The 24123-nt window shown below is 37.8% G+C and overlaps 1 protein-coding gene and 1 long non-coding RNA gene across 4 annotated transcripts in view; both read left to right on the top strand.

The window, feature by feature from the left end:
- Positions 1 to 21081, top strand: part of LOC135085493 (uncharacterized) — a 37674-nt gene extending 16593 nt beyond the window's left edge. The window contains exon 4 of one of the 3 annotated variants that reach the window (XR_010260132.1): positions 20920 to 21081. This is a non-coding gene — a long non-coding RNA (uncharacterized LOC135085493). The remainder of the gene's footprint in view (positions 1 to 20919) is intronic. The other 2 variants (XR_010260134.1, XR_010260133.1) reach the window with 2 other exon arrangements.
- A 1-nt stretch (position 21082) lies between these two features.
- On the top strand, positions 21083 to 23849 carry LOC135085730 (ichor; the record flags this gene model as incomplete). The annotated part of the gene is made up of 1 exon (XM_063980531.1): positions 21083 to 23849. A coding segment is annotated over one exon (1290 nt), but the record flags the coding sequence as incomplete, so codon positions are not given.
- Between the last annotated feature and the right edge of the window lie 274 nt (positions 23850 to 24123).

Genomic DNA, 24123 nt, shown 5'->3' with positions numbered 1-24123 from the left:
GACCGAATAGCACATAGGAATCGATTTTTATAGTTAAAAAATTCAAACGTATGTACCTAGGTACTAGTATAACAATTATCATACCTACTACGGAGATTGTTGTTATTGTTATCTTTGACCAATTAAAAATGAATAATAGGGATCATTAAACTTTTACTACATGAATCTTTTCGAGGATAATCTTGCAATCCTGAGTCCTTTTGAACATAATTATGAAAAATCAATTGTTTTTCAATTTTCATTGGAATTCAATAAAAAAGAAATATTCTTCATGAAACTAAAAAAGCCGTCATCTTCTAAATTGGCCCATCGTCCAAATATTTCGCTAACAGTACCGAATGGCCGCCCAATTACATAGGATTTAGAGTAGGCTCCGTTACGTGTTTGTATGCGGTGCGTGCGCCCGCGCCTAATGAGTGACGTCACAGATAACGTTTCAGACACTTGTGCGTACACAACGCACTGTCCGAAATTTGGACTATATCTCGGTCACTCACATTACATGTTACCCTGAGTGACAAAGACAGGAGATCTGGAAATTTGCAAATCACGTTCGGAGTAGGCTCGCTGCAGTGAATGAGCAGACTAACAAAACTTTTCATTGAATACTCGTATTTAATATTATTATTTTTGATTGAATGTTGATGTTTAAGAATATGAAATGCCAAATTTAAACTATTTGAAACTAGGTATTATGATTATTTTTATTAGTTATTTGCCAAATATTGTGAGTATGCGAACAGAGAGACATATTACATGCTTTTAAATGATAGTACATCACCACCTATATTTTTTTGGTTGAAGAAGAAAAAAATAGTACATTGTAATACACATTTCGACTGTAATTAGGTGCCTATTTAAAATTACTATCCTTTAATTTAATTTATATCTTTTCCGTAAAATTTCGCAATCTTGCCCAATGTGTAAAATTCGATGACGCGTCCGCCCAAATTCCTCGACTCTATCACCAGCCAGTAACGGTGACGGCAACAAAAATAGTGGCCAGAGCATTCCGCCGCGACCGTTATGCTATTGGTTTTTATAAAGCCTATAATTATATTTTTTATGCTCCGTGATTTTTCTCACGCGAAATTTTCGGCTGATATATCGCGGGGAGCGACGCACTGTGCAGCAAAATTGAGACGCGGAAAAATTGTAGCGAATTCATTCCGCAATCATTACGATGCAGCTTTGATGTAATTGCAAACAAAAAATGTTATGTTATATGAAAAATTATTGAATATTAACTTTATTAAAATATTTAGAAATAAATTACATACTAGCACTTACCAAGCACTTTTGATCTGAAACAAAAACAACATACATTATTAAAACATGAATAATTAAATAACAAGCATCAACAACTGGTCAATCAGGTCTGAAGTTAATTAAAATATGTATTTACAAATCTTTTGAGCATACCCCAGACAATAACCATCATAGATAAGGAGTTTCCCGAATCTTATTTGAAATCCAATCAAAATAACACAGTGTTCAAAAATGGCTTAATAAACAAAAATAAAACAAATGACAACAATTCTCAAAACCAGGTCAACAGATTGAATACCAGATCTGCTCTAGCCCTCGCCACAATACCTCGACACTCAATGGCCATTAATTCGCGTTTCCAATCAGGCGAAGAGAACCAGGGCGCGCGTATAGCTATAAACATCACCGTAACTCTCCGACTACCGGCCGGTTTATCTTTATTGCATCGCGCCACCAATGAGGTCTACAGATCCGCCGACGCTCTAGGGCTGCCCCACTGTCCAAAAAGTCTTAATAATATTTCCATTAAACATCGCAGTCGTAATTTACTAATTTTTGGTTTGTGACATTGTGTTTGTGTGGTCATAAAGCGTCTTTGGTCGGATTTGTTCCAATCCAATCAGATATAGTTGTTGCAATTCACGAAGGCGACACATTGTGTGGTGCTGCTATTCGTTTTTCAAAAGTTTTGATAGACATTACACTATCTTTATGTGCATGTACACGTACACACACAAGTAAAGCTCAGTCGCCTTCATGAGTTGCAAGAACTATAAATTAAAAAGAATTTAAATGAGGCACAAGTGTATCGAACTCATGGACAGTTATTTTTTAATTTCTTCCTTGAAAACCATTCAAAGTACGCAGCGCCTGAGCTTTGTGAAATTTAAATATAATTTTATAAGTAAATACATTTATTATTATGTAATTAACTTAACTAAATAATTGATAAAAATATTTACTTTCGAGTGATATTTGCTATCTTTAGAGGATAAAATTATTTACTATTCTCATAATAGTATTTCGAAATATTTTTGGCTAAAAGTTATTTCTAATCCCTCAGTCATGGCAGCCCTATCTCCAATAGATCGATGCGATCGATCTTCGCAATTAATCTCGACGTAGTTTGTCATCGGCGGTTAGCGATGACGAGTTTATCATTTGGGGCGAGTTCGACTCGTGATCGATTTCACTGCTGCTCGATTATAGATCTCGCCTATTATGTTGTAGATCAATGTTTAAACATCAGTTGTCGTTGCTATTATACCGCAAATGAATGTACCTACTCAGTTAACTTACAGAGTTATTTGTAAAGTTATATGAAAGCCTTTAAACACTAATTTGTTGTAAAAGTATATTTCATTATAATTTTTTCAGGCCAAAGTTTCCTAACTTTCTTACTCCCCTCTTCTGTCAAGATAAGCTTTCTAAGGTCTTCAGCTTGAAATTTTTCAACTTGTAAAGGTTACGAAATGATTTTTGACGTTACTTGGTAAATATTTTTATAAGGAATTTCATGCAAGTCTTACTTTTGTACATACTCGTATACATAACAATATACAAGCAAATCCACATCCTTTTCATACGAGTAGGTTTAATGAGAACCATTGATGTTTGGAATGTTTTTTGCCATCAGAATTTAAGACTATTAGCTTTGCAACGTACTTAAAAGTAGGCAACAATAATTACTATAAACGTTTCATTCCTGTACAACAAAACATAAAACGATTTCTAAATCGTATAATAAAGCTGCAAACAAGTCTTTATGCTCGAGAACTAAGCTCCACCAACCCGCTAGACGTGCGCAAAAGAAAGTGGTAAACACATACACACCGTGTGTGCACGAGTACACACACATGGCGTGTACACATAAACATTATAATGGATAGGCAGCTACTACAACGGATCATTAGTGCGTGCGTCTTCGATGCAGCCTTGACTTTAAAGCGTCGCGAATAATGTGGGACAAACGAGCGCTAGCTTTTATCGTATTTATATCGTATCGTATAAACTAATTTACATTTTCTTTACCATTTCAAAGTTATAGCAAACATTTTTATTTATTTATTTATTTATCTTTATTAAATTTATTTACATTTATGTAATTCGTAATATTTTTTGTTGCATAAATGCTTTGGCGAATGTATATTTATTATAAAAAATGTATAACATTGTTAATTTGTTGAACATGCAGGTAAATGTGTCATGCATGATTATTGTCTCATAAGTTTTGTACCGTATAAGAGTGTTTCAATTTTCAATTTCAAAATTTCTTTATTTCGTAAAATAATCTTACAACAAAACAGTTCTAGTGTAGGTACATTTTTAATCTTAGGCTGTTATAAAAATTTACATTTAACTGTTTTTAAGCTAATTCGCTTGTTAAAAACTTATAAAATGTCAAAAAGATACGTTGTACTGTCTGAGCGTAACGCGTTAAAGTCTTTCGAAGGAAAATAAGACAAAACAAATAATTTACTCATCTAAGTATAATAATATTATTTATCATTTCATGTTTCTAATTACTACTCCTAATTAAATAACATTAGAACGTACGAGTACGTATAGGTATATTCGGCTGAAATTTCTAGCGGAATTATAACAACCACCACTTGAATTTTTTCGCTACTGCATGACAATTTATTGCCAATTTTGCTGCGATGCATTTCTCTGACTCTCTACATAACATTAAGTGCTTACTAAAACGATCTCATGCTGCATCATGAACTTTCTTTTTCTGAAAATTTTTCAAAGTACTTACTTTGACATCAGAAAATGTAGTGAAAAGTTACAGACTAGACGACCGTATTAGCGATTGGACGCGAAATGTAAAAGTTGTCAAGTCATTGGGCAAACAAATGGCATATTATTCAAGTCCCTAGAAATACGATTTGGAGACTTTTCTATTTGCCAAGTAAAAGTTTTGTTACACATTCACAATCCTACACATAACCATTCGTTACGAGATGAACATCCGGTATAGGGCATTTAAACCTATCGGCTTTTTTAGCATAAAGACGAGGTCAAAATTAACAAAGACAATAAACGTCGGAAAAAAATATGAACATAATTTTTGATATCAAGACTTTCTAAAATTTACGGCCAGGTTTATTAATATTTAAAGAACTATAAATCCTAATTAAATATTAAATGCTTCATCTCTTGTGCCACTAAAATTTATGATCAATATCATAAATATTGGTTTATAACAAAAATAGTTGCCTGTCATCTCTAATTTCGCTCAACTTTTCACCTAATCTTCTATCTATCAAACATTAAATGGCTATCACAGTTTAAAATAAAACGTTCCTAGTTGTAATTTCGTACGGTATTATTTTATTATTAGCAAAGCCCGGGCATGCTTCTAGTTAAACCTTCTAAAAACTAATCGAGTTTTAGTTTATGCAGTAAAAGGCGGGTATTTTACCGTAACTTTAATCAATTATTTGACTTATTAATTGTATATTTATTTTTATTGCCGCTGTGATAGTAATTAGATCTTATAAACGTTACTTTGAACTTGTATTACTTCTCATAAACATGCTAAAGGCTGGATTGCACCATCTTAATTTAACTTTGACAAACGTCAAAAATCAATAGTGACTGAGTTTCTTGCGCTGCTTCTTCTCAGCACTGGCCCATTTATTGTCCCGAAGCAGTGGTAGGGTTAATATTGGGACGTATAAAAGTGCTTTTTAAAAGCCTATTTGCAAAAATAAATGAGCTTTATGAGTTTTTTTTATTTATGTTATTTATTTATTTATTTATTAACACCAACAAGACATACACCATTTTAGACAATATTATACATGCTTATATAATAGGTTAAGTGCTATTTTTTTATGTCAAACTTCATACAAAAAGCACCGGTTATCGTCATATTTACCGTTAAAGCTAGGTTAACCTCAATAAATCTCACAAAAGTCCTCATTGACACCGCACGCATTTCCTAGTAGTAATCGTAATCCACCTGCTCCTGCGCACCCCACCGAAACCACAATTACGGAGGTCGCCGACCCCGAGCGCTAATTAGCGTCGTTAATAACTCCCGTCACAAGTTTCGGCTCATCTTCGGAACCGTGAGGTATGCGGAGTGCTTGCGGGATGAATAATACTGCAAATTGGTGACGTTATGTTTACGATTCGAAAGTTTACGGATTGTTTAATCTCTGCCACTCTACATATAGGAACTAATACTATCCTTTTTATTGTAAGGTACTGTTTACAGATTCCTGAGTATAAATATTTTTTTCTTTCACTATAAATAATAGTAATTAAGACTGTCAAATTTTAGAGCCTATGCACGAATACACGAAAGAGGTATCTCAATTTAAAAATCTAAACACTTGCTCCTTTAGTTTGTATATTTATTTAATAGTTTATAACAGATTTACATAAATCTGGAAACATGTCATTTTACAAAGATTAAGTTACCGAGATACGATCGTTTATCTTGAATAATAACATCACAGGATTTAAAATAAAGGTCACATTATGAAAATACCAGCTTTGATTACTAAAATAGGTACGTAGTTAGTAAACACAATATTTTGCGTCCGTATCATTAACCGCTTTACAGCCAAAGTTGGTCAATATCAAAACCAGTCCTATCTCGGGCGGGCGGCGCGCGCAGCAGAACAATAATTCCTGCAGGCATTAGCATAACCTTATCCTAGGTCTGTACCGACAAGAGTACGTGATTTACTTTCGAGTGAGACGCGGCGCAACACAATGGCTAACTGTACTGCCAGTGCCACCTTGACTCGGTCGGACGCCGGCTGCCCTCCGCGATATAGGGTGTTGTCGAACAATTTATTATTGTAAATGATTATTAGATTACCTTATTTTCTTATTTAAAAGAAATTATGGGAAAAAGAGACCACTTTTTCCGTACTATGGTACCGACCGTTTAATTTGAGAATCCAATGATAACTTATCTTGTGTCATTTTACAACAATTTCTGGTTAATTTTCTGGTTAGCTGGAAGAGAATGCCACATGGCATTAAGCTCGCCTGTTGTAGGTACCACTGTTTATTATGTGTGCAATAAAAATTTTAAATAAATAAATTAACATTAAAGGTATTCGTCGCGCGACCGTCAACAACAACACAACTCCGTCGTTATTATCCGTGTTTGTTTGTGCAAAATGATAGGAAAAAGTGCGCATCGTTTAAGTCTAATGTGTTAATAGTGTAGACTAAACCCTTTTCTATAAAATTCCGGAAAAAACAGTAAAAAAAAATCCCAAAATAGTGAAGTTTTAGACAAAATTATTCACAAGAATTTAAAATTATCGTTGACTGCTCGACAATCACTTGCGGGCCGTCGCTGCTGTGAGTCACCGCGCTGCTCGTCGACCGCTTCGCCCGCTACCACCGTACCGCCTGCCTAGCGATACGTGTCGCTGTATTATCGCTGCATAACATAGTAAAAGGATTGCAGAAATGAAGTCTGGACGTGCGTTGAACTGCGCTGGATGCAAAAACAACATGAGGGACAGTAAATATGTATCATGCACGAGCATAAATTGCAAAAATGTTTTTCACCACCTTTGTGTAAACTTCAAAAACACCGAACCGAATGAAACCTGGATCTGCCCGGACTGCCGCAGCACTATTAAAAGAGTGGGAGATAATTCGGCTACACCTGTACGATCAACAGATAACGTCACAATAAGGAAGCCCAGAAACACAAGTCCAACTACCAGTACATCAACGAGCACCACAAACTCACTCTCGGAACTTACCCAGGAAATCCGTCTCTTGAGGGAAGAGGTCTCGTCCATGAAGTCTGAATTCAAGTCTGTTATCTGCGCGCTGACTAAATGTGAAGAAAGGCTGGATGACATTACCACCAAGATCTCAGCTCAAGAGGCTCGGCTTGAGGCCGTGGAGGGCCGCGCGGCGGGCATGACAGACCTGAAAATCGAAGTTGAAATCCTGCAGGAAAAACTCAACAACCAGTATCAAGGTATGTTGAGGAAAGATGTAGAAATCCAAGGACTCGCTGAGACTACTGACGAAAATGCTCACTGCATCATAACGTCGCTGGCTAACGCGGCTGGGATAAAACTGGAAGAAGCAGACATTGACTTCGCTAACCGAGTAGGACCGGCTAAACCCAACTTACCCCAAACACCGCGACCTATAGTAGTACGGTTTATCCGGCGCGCGACGCGTGACAGGTTTTTCAGAGCAGTCAAAACACGTCGCCTAACCTCCAAAAACATCAACATTGATGGACCGGAACGAAACATCTACATTAATGAAAGACTCACACAAGTTAATAGACAGTTATTTCGGACCTGCAGAACCGAATTCAAAAGTGTGGGATACAAGCACTGCTGGACTAGGGACGGAACTATCTTCGTCAAAAGGCGCGAGGGGAAGGGAGAGGAAATATTTACAATCAGGAGGCATGAAGACATTCAGAGACTTTTGCAAAAAAGCAAAAATGAGCAGCATCAGTCCTCGGGCTGACAGGTTTACCTCTGAAAATAATATGCATATTTTTATTACCTCATGTTTTATGTTATCTTTTTTCTTTTCATTATTAGTTTTCTCTTTGGACCCACAATCAAACAAACATAACTCTCATCACTACACACATCAACATCATACACACCTAAACAAGTCAACACCTCACCACACAATCGACGTGTCAAGTGCAATCTATAAAATGTGGCAGGGAGGATCCAGCTCAATTATAAATCATTATATTGACGGCTTTTCATTTGAAAATGGCTGACTTAGATATATTACAGGAGCTGGATTCCATTGAAATCCCCTGCCACACTGTAGATTCTCTAGAAGCATGCAAAACACACATCTCGAATTATTATAATCTTAAAGTACTTAGTCTGAATATTAGAAGTATACAGCAAAACTTTAATCAATTTCTGGTAATTTTGCAAAGATTAAGCATATCTATCGACATTATAGTGCTTACTGAATGTTGGATACATGAGCATTCTGTAATTCCACAAATGAATGGCTATCTATCTTTTAGAACACACAAGTATATAAATAAAGCAGGAGGGGTAGTAACATATGTAAAAAACCACCTGATGCCTGAAGTCACGGAGCCAGATTTGATTGAGGCTAATTGTCTACAGATTAACATTAAACACAGTACTACTCTACTGGCTGTATATCGATCACCATCTTTTGAAAATATTTGCCCATTCATTTCGTCACTTGTTCCTATTGTGAATGCCATAAAACACTCGCCTTGCGTAATAATGGCGGGTGATATAAATATTAATATATGCTCAGAAAATGTTTCAGAATCTAGCGCAACTTATTTGTGTGTTCTTGCGGAGCTTGGCCTTGTCCCTACGATCACAAAACCAACTCGAAACAGTGCTTGTCTGGATCACATTAACATAACTTCTAAATTTCAATCAGTATCAGTGATATGCAGGACGAGTATAACGGATCATGATCTAATTATAACAGCAATAAGATTAAAAACGCCGAATAAAAGCCATCGACATACAGTGAATAAATTAAACTTTGCTGCTATAGAATTAGAACTAAGCAAAGTGAACTGGCATAATGTAGTTAATAACAATTCGGTAAATGCTGCCGCCGCCGCATTTTCAGAGAAAATACTTGGTATTGTTGAAAACAACACTTCTAAAGTTAAGGTTAGTCGATCAAAGGTTTTGCTTAAGCCATGGATTACACCTGGCCTTGTTAGGTGCTCCAAACATAGGGACAAGCTACACGCACAGGCGAAGAACAACCCTCATGATCAAATAAAAAGAAAAATTTTTACCCGCTACAGAAATTTTTATACTGATCTTTTAAGAAAACTCAAACATGAACACGAATCATTAGAACTAGAAAAAAACAAAAATTCTCCAAAAAAACTCTGGAAATCGATTAGGACTATAACACACACAAACAAAACTAAAGAAAAATCTCAAGCACTTATAAAAATTAAAGACACAACAGAGAAATCTCTGAACCACTGCAATGAATTCTTTTCAACTATCGGTAAATGTTTGGCAGAGAAAATACTTACAAACACAAATGAAACTCAAAAGTCATTAGCAGCCAAGGTTTCATTGCAAGGTGCACCTGTCCAATCGTTGTTCTTGGAACCTACTGATGTGGCCGAAATCGAGTCCATAATAATAAATCTTAAAATAGATAGTGCACCCGGCCTAGATGGTGTATCAAATAGGCTATTAAAAGTAGTGAAAAACCACTTAATAACTCCTCTTACAGCTATCTGTAACTTAAGTCTATCTGAGGGAATATTCCCCGATCAATGGAAAGTAGCAGCTGTTGCTCCCATCTATAAGTCTGGCGACAAAACTGAACCGAACAGCTACAGACCGATTTCCTTATTGGGTGCTTTCTCTAAAATCTTGGAGAGACTAGTAAGCAAGCGTCTTATAAAATTTATTGAAAGCAACAGGCTGATCTCTGAAAGGCAATTTGGCTTCAGGCAAGGTAGGTCCACTGAAGGGGCGGTATCTCTGTTAACTAGTATAATCACAGAAAACCTTGACAATAAAAGGCCCTGCATAGGAGTGTTCCTCGACCTCGCAAAGGCATTTGATACTGTGTCAACGTATATACTTATCGAAAAACTAGAAAAAATGGGTATTCGGGGCACTCCGCTTAATTGGTTTCAGAGTTACTTAACCGGCCGTAGTCAGTGTGTCAGAATCGGGGAACACCAAAGTACAGCCAGCCTAGTGGAATATGGGGTTCCGCAGGGTAGCATTCTCGGCCCGACGCTTTTTACCCTCTATATCAATGATATCATATCCTCCGACCTAGTGAATGCCGAGACTATCTGCTACGCCGACGACACAGCGATTATTTTCCATGATACTACCTGGAATAGAGTCGTGGAACGCGTAGAGGAGGGGATGAAAGTAATCACCACCTGGCTGCAAAACAATCTGTTAACTCTTAACGTACAAAAAACTAAATTTCTCTGTTTCTACAAGACCCTGACTTCCTCGCCCTCTCTCACTGACATTACGATTCACGAGTGTAGAAATAGGCAACCTCAACAACCCTGTTCTTGTGGCGGCATCACCAGATCTCCGACAATAAAATATCTAGGTTTGGTCCTGGACGAGAAGCTATCGTTCAAAGCGCATATTGATGTAACTGCTAAAAGGGTTCGCAAAATTATTTACATCATTAAAAATTTGCGAACAGCAGCTGACATTAGTCTCCTAAAGACAGTCTATGTTGCCTTATGCCAGTCCATAATAACGTACTGCATTGCTACTTGGGGTGGGGCGACATCGACCAATATGATGTCACTAGAGAGAGCACAGCGATCCGTGATCAAGGTTTTACTTGGTAAACCTGTAAGATACCCTACCCGTGACTTATACCAAGAAAGTGGGTTTCTCACTGTTCGTGGGCTGTTTGTGCTCAGAGCAGTAATGAGTGTACATTTTTCGGTTGTAAAATCTGATAATTACAAAGTTATGCTCTCAAAACGAGTATTTAAGGTACCGGTCCCCACTATCAAAAGCGCATTTATCAGAAAATACAGCAACTTCTTACACCCATATATCTACAACAAGGTTCAGACACAATGCTGTATCAAGCATTGTTCCAAAATAGAATTAAAGAAAACCGTATCGGACTGGCTGGGCACACTTTCTTACGAGGACATAGAAAAATTGCTAAAAACTTCTGTATAATAAGCCTATTACGTGGAACACTCCGATCCCAAGACTTAGACTTCGTAGGGCTAATAGGCTTAAATATATTATCTTACCTTCTTACCTATATGTATACAACAAAGTACGTTCGCGCACGCACACACACACACACACACACACACACACACACACACACACACACACACAAACACGGTCCAATTATGCATAAATATTATAATTTTCATTTATTTTCTTTTTCGTTGTGGACTGACAGTTGAGGTCGCATATGATATAAATAATTTTGTTAACTTGTGACAAAAGATTGTCTACATGACAGGCTTAGCCTAGCGTAGAAATCTCAGTTACTTTATGGACTGAAGCGTATGTCGGTACAACCTTAGCATTAAACGGGTCTTTAAGGAAATGTATGTACAACAATGCAATGTAAGCAATGTAAAAAATGTTAAAGTTGTTAAATAAACTTTTATTTATTTATTTTATTTATTATTTACTGTTAATACAGTATTAATTGCTACAGTTATCACAAATAATTTGCTTTAAATCAAAAATTATTCAATATAAAATACAATTCCCAATGCTCTACATATCTTAAAGTATCAAACTATAAAAAGCCAACGTTATCAAACCCCCGCAAATCGCGCACGCCCATTCATATCATACGAGATAAAAATAAACCCTCAAGTTCACGCGGTGAACGGCCGCGGACTGAAATAAAACAAGTAAAAAACGTGAAATAAAACATCCTTTAGACGCGGGAGTGTCGCTACGTCACGAGCGGTCTAGCGGCGCGTGCGTCACTGCACACAGAGGACTCACAGATACAGCTCATAGTACACATACCGCACACATTGATAGACGCGTGTAGGCTCGCGCTACGATCATGCGGTCAATTTTAATATCAGATAAGGAAAATGTCATGTTTTTGTACTCATTTCACTTGTTTCAATTAAAAAACAACATGTTATTTCAGATGTTACGATATTCAAATGAGAACAGACCCAAATATTAAAATAGTATTCAGTTTTTATCAGTTCGGTTGAAATATTGTCTATGTTGTTTTTGATCTAAATAATGCATGCATAGTTATGACTGTTTTGTACGTATGTCAGTTTTTGTAAAGATTTTATTGCTAGTATCATGACATTATTGCATGTCTACAAACTATTGACTGCAAGATATTTTCATACTATTGTAGTTATTTGATGCGAATATATCAATCTACAACACAGAACATCATCATACAACGCGCGCACACATAGAAACCTATTCTTTTAAAGTCAATATGTGTGCGAGAGTCAGGTGAAATGACCTTTTTGTACTCGTAAATATTGTCCACAAGTTAAACTCGAGATCCTAATGAGGTAGTGGCATGGAATAAGCCTTAACTGGTCACTTGTTGGAACCTTAAAAAGCTATTTAAATGAAAATACTTGAGGTGCTACCTCCTTTATCTTTTTAAAACAAGTCCCGTGAGAAATGGATTTTTAAATGACTATATTTTAAAGGGATACGGGAGCAAAATGTAACTTATTTTTCATTAATACGGTACAGTGACGATATTTTAAAAGCTTCATGATTAAAACACTCAATGTGTGAATTAAATGTACACAAAAAGTATAATAACTACATTTCACATGTATTTCTAATGCATTTTTTGCTTTTATTCGTTATAAGCATAATAAGTAAGCTGTATCCTTTATTGTAGATTAAAAAACGTTATTATGAAGCTTTTTAAACATTTCATAAGTGCCACTCGTGGTCTAAACTGAATAAATATTTTTGATTTTGATTCATGTTGTAAAGTAACCAATAGCTTCAAGCGACTCCTAACGAATACAAATAAATGTATCAATACCGTATAAACCAAGTGACGTCTAACATTCGCAACGTCCAATCCACGCGCACCAAATCAAAGCGTTACGTAACAGGAGTCCCATTCTTATGCGCGGGAGTCGCCCAAGGCCGCGACGGGAGGTCGGGCTCCGAGCGTCGACCCTAACTGTACACGTCCCGAAAACACGGGCAACGACCCGGGCAGATTACTGGGAACATCGGGAGATGTAACCTGTTAAAGCTATGCTGATTTTGGGATGATAATGCTCGTGATTTAATTTTTTGTTTTAATTTTGAGATGACGTAAGATGGTTTCATGGATTTTTAAAAGCCAGGATTAATTTTGTAGCTTTCCATTCCATTTCTTAAAAGATTGCCAGGGTTGTGGTAGACATACTTAGTAACGTAGCGCTCTTTCTTCTTGTCTGCTCCTTATCTATTAATACCTATTCGTAGTCATTGCAGGGTAGCAAAAATGGGATAACATAATATTCTATTTTAAAGGGCCTTTCTAATAGACACATAGAATTAGACACTTGAACATGAGTGCCTCAAATCCAATGTGTTCTTTTTTAAAAAGGATTTTTGGATGGGTCTGCCTAAAAGAATCCAAATCAGAAAAAATCAATGAGTATTTGTTTGGGCTAAACAAAGTAAAACAATGTAATAATTTGCATTTGAGTCTAAACAATGTCAAAACCGACTCAGAGAGTAGAATAGAAAGAATAACAAATAAAATTTGCATTTTTACCCTTTTGAGTTAAACGAATATCTATTCCAGTTAAATTGTTCAATTTCCTTTTGTTTCAATACAAAAACTGGTTATTTTAATGCAAATGAAAGGAGCATAATAGAATGCACAATGCAAGATCCTGCATGACTTATTGCAAGGACACTTAATTATTATAGTATGGAAAAACAGACTTCGTATATTATCCAATGACCATTAACATTTTGTTGCTTCATGAATATTTATGGTATTACCTACTTACATAGTAAATTTTAATATACACGTCACCACTTAATAATTTCAGATCGGCAATAATTTTTAAACTACCACTAGTTTTATTATAATGATCGAGTTGTATTCCTTTAAAGCAACAGATAATAGACTATCAACATGCAATAAAAACATCCATTTAGCAATCTACAGATCTTCAGATTCAAATCTCAAATTCCAACGGCTTCCGTTAACATGTTTATTAGCAAATGTCATCACAAAGCTCTCCCAAAACGAAGCCAATAGTTTCCCACACCTGACTCGAGTCAAACTTGTGCATACCACTCCCAAAACCCGTTGGTAACGGTACCCCTGCCTGACAGACAAACACTTTTATATCAGGCAATTAGAAGGACCAAACGAGCAGAGCGGAGGTAAATAATAACTGTACAACACTCAAATTCCAGCACTTTAACCTAGGTCATAAAATAGAACAATACTTTTGGATATTCAAATTGTGTATTGTATTTTTTGTAACTGTTATAGTCCTTTGAAACGCCGCCCTGCAGTAGGTTTTACTGCTTTGTTTTCTGGTCGAAATGACCGACCATTTAAACTCGTGTAAATGGCGTTTACGCCATAAACTCGGCGAACACAAAACCGTAGTCTTTCAAATCTTTATTAGGCATTTTAGATAAGGAACGGTTACAAAACGGAATCATTTGGTATTGGGATTTCGTAAAAATGTGGTCGGTAAATGTATGTAGGTATGTATTAATAACGGGAAATACAAGAAGAAAGAATAAGGTGTTATACATATTTCTAAGGTAGTGCAATAAGCAATAACCGCCATTTACTAAAAAAAAACATTATGTAAATTGTACCTGCAATATGTTATTTTGCTATGTGAGTATAAATAATAAGAAATTTATTGAGCTTGACAACATCTGCCAAAGAGTTTTGATTGACGAGTGTCAATCGAATCTCCATTAAAATTAATGATGTTATTTAAAACTACATAATTGCATTTTCATACAGGAAAAAATAAGATGCCTCTTCCTACGGTGTGAAAATATTATTGAATCCTATGCAAAATTCTACCACATAAATAAAAATCCGCGAAAGACGATCAATAGTAATTGATAGATACATCTATGATAATCTATCCATATAGAAAATCAAAGACCATTAACATATACCACGGCCCACTGACACACAACCCCTCCCCTCGTACCTAAAAAATCGTATCACGAATTTATTTTTTAGGCCATCCCACACGCGGGCCCCGCATCGAAAATTTGTCGCGCGCAGAGCGAGACAGAGGTAGCCGGCCGTCGAGAGTGAAAGAGACGACTGCAGCGAAACGGGGCCGGCTAACGGTACGCACGCGGAAGTGTGTCAGTGGCGTAAAGCGTGCGCGGGCGCCGGCAGGTCGTAACCGCCGCCAACTTTTCACTACATTCCCAACCTTGACCTACAGTTTTACGGTCGCAATTCGCGTGGCAGCCGATCTGGTTTTCGATTTTCACGGTGCTGATTCATGACAATGGCGATGTCCGCTTCTGTTTGACGATTACTTAGACAGTCCAGTTCTAAACCTACCTCAAGGCTGGTTTTTATTTTTGATACACTTTTCGCGGTCCGTTAGGCTGTGGATTGCGATAAGGCGAATTTTGATACATTAATGAACTCAATTTCCTGGAACTTGTATTTAAATAAGATTCCAGGTCAAGTCCGCGTCGAATCACGTTAACGATTACAATGTTGTTGAAGTTATCGCGCTTGAAATTACTTGTTTCACAGATTAGACAGAAAATGAGAAACATTACAAATAAGTAGTGGTATGGTAATAAAAATATATTGCATAATTAATGCTTTCAAAAAGAAAAATAAATATCTTTTTAAAGTGATGTTTTGAGGAAAACATACCTAACGCGGCTAAAAATAATTTACCAGGTCGAAACAGACCGGATCCGTGATCTAGTATAACCGAACCATTAACCATTATCATGTTGATATAAAAAAGCAATGTGGTATGCTTTTGTGAGGAACTCCAAATTTTCATGTTTTTTATCTTTTATATTGCAAAAGGTATAAAAATTTTAGGAATTATTATTTATTTAAAAAAAATCTTTTTTGTATGTAGTCTTCAAAGTTACCTCACGTAAGAAGCATTAAATATCAGCCCAAAGATAAAGATAAAGTAAAGATAATATGTCCGTCCACTCAAAAGACTTCAACGCGTCAGACGTCTTGACTTCTCGAGAAAAACGAAAATAATTGATTTTGTTATTTAAGGTAACAGAAAAGGTTCTATGCACTGCATCCCACTTAACATCAGGTGCGATTGTGGTCAAATACCTGCCTTGTTATGCATAAAAAAAAATTTAAAAAAAAATGTAACGAGTCCTTTATGTAAAGTCTGTGTATACCTCTGTGTATATGTTGACAACAGTATAAAAATAAAACACCTCGTCACTTTTCCATTTCTGTAATCATTAACATACACCGTTTGTTGTTATCGTCACCCGTATGACAAATATACTTTCACGTTAATTCACGTTACTGGCTCTTTTCAGTTGAATATGCTAATGAAACTTACAGACATGTAGAGATTAGTACCGTATTTTTATGTTAATAACTACGAATGTGAGAGATTTGACGACCTAACGTATTCTTACATATCTCTTACATAGTCATATGCTGACCAAGTTGTAATTTACATTAATATCCCGTTAATAATTTTAAAAGCTTATATTTTTACTAGGTCCTTTTAAAATAGACTAAATAAAATGGAAACTTTTTATCAATCACAGAATACATGTGTAGTAAATCGGATAGGTACATGGTACAAGTTGCACCACCTAACTTTGACCGTAACTATAACGATAACCGGTGATTTTTGTATGGAGTTTAAAAGAATTTTGACGTTTGTCAAAGTTAAAGTAAAATAGTTGATGATGACTCTTTTATAATGCGAACAGCTAGGGACTGAAATTCGCTGCTGCTGTCTTTCCTGAAGACTTTAATCCGGGCCTTTTCAAGGCGAGAGTGAATAGGTACTTACAGACTGCATCCCACTTAACATCAGATGCGATTGTGGTCGAATACCTGCCTTGTTATGCATAAAAAATTGGCCAAGTGCGTGTCGTGCCACGCGCAGTGTAGGGTTCCGTAGTTGTCCATCGTTACCACAATATATTTCAGAAGTAAGCAATTACTTCATCTAAAGCAGTGGTTCTTAACCTTTATGTCACGAGGGACCATTTTACCAAATTTCTGTCTTGTCAGGGACCACATATTTTTTTCAAAATCCTATGAAGGGGGAGGTCGATTTCTCGTCCACTGTGCGCCGTTTGAGTTGTGTTGATTCGACTCATCACGTCACATCACTTATTACGATGTCTTCGTGGACCTTTTGGAATACCTCTAGGGACCGCCAGTGGTCTGTGGACCACCGGTTCAGAACCATTGATCTAAAGTCACTTTTAATATTTTGGTATGAAAAATGGTGCAACCCAGCCTTAGTATCAAATTTCCCCTATCTTTGCTCATATTTAATTAGTTTCCCTATCCTTATTAATGGAACTGTTTCGAATCAACGGCTGCGAGACACGCGCCGGAGCAGCTGCGCGTACGCACGCCCTTGACGCGCGAGTCATTAGCCTTTAGCCGCGTGTCGCGAGCCTCGAGGGAAGGAAACATTAGGAAAAATTTTGGAACTTTCCCCTAACCCTTTAAAAGGCAGCGGGAATATAGTTCCCACCATATTTTGAACCTTATCTTATGATCCAAAAACAATGAAAATTTTGATTATGTTATGACTGCTAAAGGCTAGGTTGTGCCATCTTACAAACTTTAACAAACGTCAAAAGTCAAACTTCATACAAAAGCACCGGTTATCGTTATAGTTACAGTTAAAAAAAGGTGGTGCAACTCAGCCTTAGACATTGTGGGACACTTTGAAGATAGGGATAACAGAAGTTAGGAAAATATTTTTCAAACTTAAGACAACCACAAGGTTATTTTGTAGATACGAATTTCTATAAAGTCAGACGTTGTATCTTTTATGAATGAAATGCTGCTGCAAGTAACAAAGAAGAAAAGCCTCATGCAGATTCTACTTAGATCCTATTTTAAAGGGACAAACTCAATTTTATAGCACATTTTCTAAAGATAAAATAAGAAAGACTAATAGAATAATCATACGCACTAACAAAACAAACAAAATGTTTTCTTTCTCGATTCCTAAAAGTGATAAAAAGTTGGGTCAAGAAAAAAAATTTAAATGCCCTTAGGTAGCAATATTGATACGCCATATGCATTGAATAAAATGTTCTTCATTTACAATTTAAGGGATTATTTATAGTCTTCAGTATTCATAAAAAGCGTTTCAATGCGTTACGAGCAGTTACAAAGTTGGCAGGACGCTTCGATGTTACACTTTCTGCCAAGTGCACGCGTCAAAGTCAAAAATAAACTCTTTGTGCTTTGACACTAATGCCGCCCAACATCTGTCCACTCTAAATATGAAGATGCCTATTGCCCATAACAACTTTCACTGCGACCAGCAGAGCGAATGACAGTGGCCCACAAAATCAAAAGAAATTGTCATTTTCGGCGGATTGTGGAAACAATTGTCGACAACGACACGCTAATGAGCTGGCCACGAAATTCACAGATTATACCCCAAAATGTGTTTTTTATGAATCAATTTGAACTCTATTTTATTCTGAAACGATTAAGGATTAACTGTTTAAGTAGTAACTTAGTAACTTAAATACTATCTGTTGTAGAACGTACGCAACACGAATTATAAATCGTTTATCAAGTATCTTCATCGAATACTACATTTTTATGTTCACCTTTAATGTGCAAATTAATTTATTAGACTCTGCCTTAAGCATGTTATCATAAAAACATAATTATTAACTTCATACTGTTATGAAAATTGCCTGCCTAAATAAAATTTATTTATTCCGCAAAAGAAATATGTACTAGCGTGATACTCTAATAAATATAATATTACAGGTTTGTTTAACACTACTTAATCTTATTAATTGGAAACACAATGAATACTAATTCTAGTAGGTACTGTACTACTTAAAGTTAATATAATAATATTAATAAGCATTTTCCTAATAAGCACTTAAAATTTGTAAAAAACCGCTGCTTTACAAAAACATTAGGCCTTAAAGCCTATTTGTTGGCACCTTACAAAACACCGCTTTGCCAAACATACCAGCAACGAAAAAAACGGTATTATTGTTGTCTCCGAGCACGTTCAAATCGCAATCCCGACTGGCTATTTGCAACTTATTATTTTTTCGGCGGGTTTCGTCACCCGGCCGTCGACCCGAGCAATCAACCTTTATTCACACTTTGCGAAAATCCCAACCAAGGCCACGCTCTTGGTAGCCGAAACAAATCTATATCTTAATAGTATTTTTTACAAGATTATTGCAATTTATTGCGTGCCCGCGTTGGCCAACTGAGTGCGTGGTCGGTCGCTTTTTGCCTCGATGTCGAAAGGAGGTTCAAAGTTTAAAAATGCAGTTTATTACTTAAAAGACTAATTTATTATCGCTATTTTTGATAATAACCGAACACAAAAGATTGATATTATATGACACTTATTATTTGTGTATGTTAATAAGAAACGTTTTCTTATAAATGGCGTGTATATTTTGATGGGCGACTCCTCAGCGGGGGTCCGTTGCATATGCATCAGGCATCATTCAAATCCGCCCTTCAAGCATGTACTGAACAATGTAATGTAGGTATTTCATACGGTGATTTCATTATAATTTTGCGGCGCATCGTTAGAAAGAACACGGTCAGGCACTCGAGTAACTCGGTTAATTGTGCATGTACTCGTACATACATAAGTAGATCGTTGAGCACTTGTGCTATCTGTCTATCCATCGGCAATTTTCTTTGTTATATGTTATTTTAATATTTAGTAATGATACACTTGAATATGGAGTTATTAAAAGTTAACGGCCCCTGTCTTAATTGATTCTATCAAGTCGGCCGCGACAACTATGACTTCAGACTTACGACCATACGCATCTAATTATACAACAGATTTAAATTCAATCAAGTTTCATAATTCAAGTTCAAGGGTTCCGATTATACAAACCGGTCCAGAAAAGACTGAAAACCACTGCATAGTATCATTGTCATTTGTATCTCATCTGTAATTTAATCCGAGTACTCTGAGATAAAAAAGCCAAACTCTTATCTACAAGGTGTCCAAAATCGTGGCATTTGTTGTTTTCAAACCCAATTTTAATTAATCAAAAATGAGTTTTGCACAACAGGCGTAGGCCTTGTAAACAAGCAGAAATAAAATAACGCGGTTGGTATATAGACACCGATAGCTAGTCAAGCGAGGCGGCGCGCGCGCCGTCAAAATGGAAACGTTTGTGCGGTGCCTTTGATTGCGTTGCTGCTACGTATAATAATTCGGTGTTAGCTAACTAAAGTGTTTCGATTGATAAGACAATTTTTTACATGACAATTTGCGTAATGTACCTGTAGTACCAATAGCAACTATAAATAGAGTCAACCTAGTTTGCATAGAAAATGCAATAGATACGTTTAACACCAAATAATGCATTGATACAACAATGGATGCTTTTTATTACAAATAAATAAACTTTTATGCTAATTCAAATAAAAAATAAGGCAAAGACGATGGTTATTAGTAGTCTTAAGAGTAGGTAGGTAGTCACATTTACTCGTTGATTTGCGTGAAAAACTATTTCATTTTACTAATAAATTCTGGACGAGCTGGAAGACGTAGCGTGGGCAGGCCTCCCACTAGGTGGACCAACGATCTGGTGAAGGTCGCGGGAGGTACCTGGATGCAAGCGGCGCAGGACCGGTCTTTGTGGAAATCCTTGGGGGAGGCCTTTGTCCAGCAGTGGACGTCTTTCGGCTGAAACGAACGAACGAACGAATAAATTCTAGCAAAAAACTGATTTGAAACGAAAAATTTTTTTTAAACTTTTTCTACAATTTTCTTCCGATTTGGAATTATTTTTTAAAAATTACTGTCACAATTCGTTGCGTAGCTCAAAGGATAGGAGATACTTTTTTTCATACAATATGTAAAGATTTGTAATACAATAGGATCGCCACTGTCTTCCACCAATTAACTTAGTTTCCCAGCGACAGTATGCTAACGAGCTCGTCTGGTTGTTGCAGATAGCGCGCCAGGGTGGCGGCCTCCAAGTATGGCGGTGGTGGGCTGTCGCTCGGCTCCGGCGTGTCGGTGAGGCGCGGCATGAAGTGCGCGGGCGTCGCGGGCGCCGGCGACGAGCTCATGCTCGGCTCCTGCTGGCTCGACCCCAAGGACGCGGCCTCGCCCCCGCCCACCTGCCACGAACTCCTCGACTCCCTCCTCGCGCCGCCCCCCCTCGCGGAACTCAAACCCCTCCCCCCCTTCACCGGCTACACCGGGCACCTCTCCATCAACGGCATCTCCGGCCACCACTTCCACGCTATCGCGCAACGCCTGCCCGAAGAAAACAACAACTACCCCACCCAGAGCGGCTACGGCGACCATGACGTCGTCAGCTCCTCCACCTGCGCCGCCGACGCGGAACCACCCGATTTGGAAGACGTCAAACCTTTCCTAGAAACTGACACTAAACCCTTCGCGGAGACCACGTCAGCCGCCGACTCCTGCGCCGCGTCGTGCTCGCCCCCCGCTAAGCTATTCGAGGAAGGTCCCAAACAGGAGATGTACGACATCAGCTCGATAGAAGACATCGCGGCCATCATCGGCTCCGCCATCGCAGACACCACCGTCCCCTCCCAGCCCGAGGACCCCGAGCGGAATGACTCGCGAGACAGCTGGATGGACATCGACGCGTGGATCGCCGGCGCCTGCAATCAGCACGGCGACAAAATCGTGCCGCACGATCTCAACGAATTCGTCTTGCCGACGTCGCCCCCGCCACAGTCGCAGAGCCATCACGGCCTCGAATTCTCTTGCAAATCGGGGCAGGACTTTGTTAAAAGCCAAGAGTTTCTACAGAAGAATCTGAATCAGGCGGGCTCGACGCTCCAGTCGCTGCTTACACACGGTTACATGCCTTTGCTACAAAATCGGTTACAGAATGGGCCACCTGTCAAGCAAGAGGCTCCGAGCTCAACCAGCTACGGAATGGACGTTATATCGACATCGTCGCCACCCGGAAATGCGGTGTCGACAACAGACGGGGTGGGCGGCATTTTGAACGGGCGGTATGCCTCTCATTACGCACTCGGCTTGAAACCAGAAGGGTTGTGCAGTCCAGAAAGGTTACTAGGCTATCCGCACGCGCACACTACCACCGTGACTCCTGTAAGTAAAAGTAAAAGGAGAGGAGTGAAGACGAAACAAACAAGCAACGGGGGAAGTATTCACGGTAGCTCGCTGTCGTTCCCGTCGGCGACGGCCGCGGAGCTTAGCGGGCTGCTGGGCAAGGAGAAGCCCGTGCACCGCTGTGGCATCTGCAATAGGGGATTCCTGAACAAGTCCAACATCAAGGTGCACCTGCGGACGCACACGGGCGAGAAGCCGTTCCGCTGCGACGTGTGCGCGAAGGCGTTCCGGCAGAAGGCGCACCTCATCAAGCACCAGCAGATCCACAAGAGGATCGGCAGGGACTAGAGGACGAGGCTCCTCGCTAGCTCAAACGAAGCATTTCTATAGATTTAGTTGTGTGTGTGAACGTTGTCGCTGAGAAGCATCTCACTGTGTAGAATCTCATGTAGGATACGTGTGTCGTGTTTGTTTCATTGTCTTCTAACTAAGTTAAGAGCGATGTTCAGATATTATTATTTTTAATAACCCTTAGTATAACATTCCTAAGGACAAGTGCAATGTTAACTAGTTTTAAGTATCTTCAGACTTATTTTGATGTAGATAATTGTTTACAAAATGTTGTTGTGTGATGGATGCGGTCGATTGTGACTAGAGTATTTCATTCCGTTTTATTATTATTGTATAGATTAATCCGTCTGGTTAGGTTTTAAGTATCTTCATACTTCGTATGTCTTAAATTAATTGTACTCATTTGCCAACTAAAGCGCGTGTGTAAGAATACTGCGCGCGTTTAGAGGCTCTCAAAGCATGAACGAATATATCTTAATATTTTTATTTATATTTTGTATGTGAATGGTTACTCCGATTACCTACTTATAGTCAAATTATCATATAGTCTTATAATTGTATATTATTAAGTACTTAATTAATGTTAGCGAAACAAAGATGACAAAGCAAATGAGGCTAAATTGAAACTTTGAACATTTTGTTCGTCAAATCGAATAACAACTAATACTCTTCCATAATAATTTATAATACTAATAACTTCATATTAACAATCGTTCTTCAAGTTCATCTTCATATTTTCATATTAGTAACTGTCATAATATTTAGCTATTTTAATAATTAATCTATTGATAAATGAAATTACAGTCACAAATATTACACAAACAAACGAATGTGTTTCGAGCAATTAGCTACAACAAAGTTGCATTGTCCGTTAGCGATCCTGAAAATGTTACCTTTTGTAAAAATAGGTAAATAGAATTTTAAAAGATTTATATTGTGTTCACACATTTATGTTATGGCTTCTCTGTCACGCAATTTTCAATGATGAGGCATTTTTCATGATAAGTGTTTATGGGCGGTTATTGATTTAAACTACAATTTGACTTATTGATACTGTTCCACCGAAATCATTAGTAGGCGTTACTTTTAAAGTGTTTCATTATATTACTCAAAATATTCGATACCCGTGTGCCTGACTAAATGAAAATATTATTTGGTTATTATGAAACTACATACATACACAACCGAATAGTTTTCGTTCGTTTTCAGCCGAAAGACGTCCACTCCTGGACAAAGGCCTCCCTCAAGGATTTCCACAAAGACCGGTCCTGCGCCGCTCGCATCCAGGCACCTCCCGCGAGCTTCACCAGATCGTCGGTCCACCTAGTGGGAGGCCTGCCCACGCTACGTCTTCCGACTCGTGGTCGCCACTCAAGAACCTTCCTGCCCCAGCGGCCATCAGCTCTACGAGCTATGTGCCGTGTGGGGTGTGCGAATAGTCTTCATTTATACCATTTTTTATCATGTCAATTTTTCCAATGCGGAAAATGAAATGGAAATCCTCATTCACAGGCATGTCTCTAGACTGCTATGGCAAAAAAATATGCAATTTTAATTAAAAGATGGATACCTTTGCACCATAATTTATTTATAAGACGATCAAATACGAGTTAGGTAGAATCGCGTGCAGGGTTTTTCAGGGATCGAATTTACCGAACTGTACTGTACTGTACTGTGAACGTATCAAACTGTAAGAGTAACGTTTATTTATGAGGTGTAGGAAACTCCAAAATACGTACGCCAAGATC

The sequence above is a fragment of the Ostrinia nubilalis genome, chromosome 2, assembly GCF_963855985.1.
Source record: "Ostrinia nubilalis chromosome 2, ilOstNubi1.1, whole genome shotgun sequence".
NCBI classification, from domain to species: Eukaryota; Metazoa; Arthropoda; class Insecta; order Lepidoptera; family Crambidae; genus Ostrinia; species Ostrinia nubilalis.
This window is presented reverse-complemented; position numbering and strand designations above follow the sequence as displayed.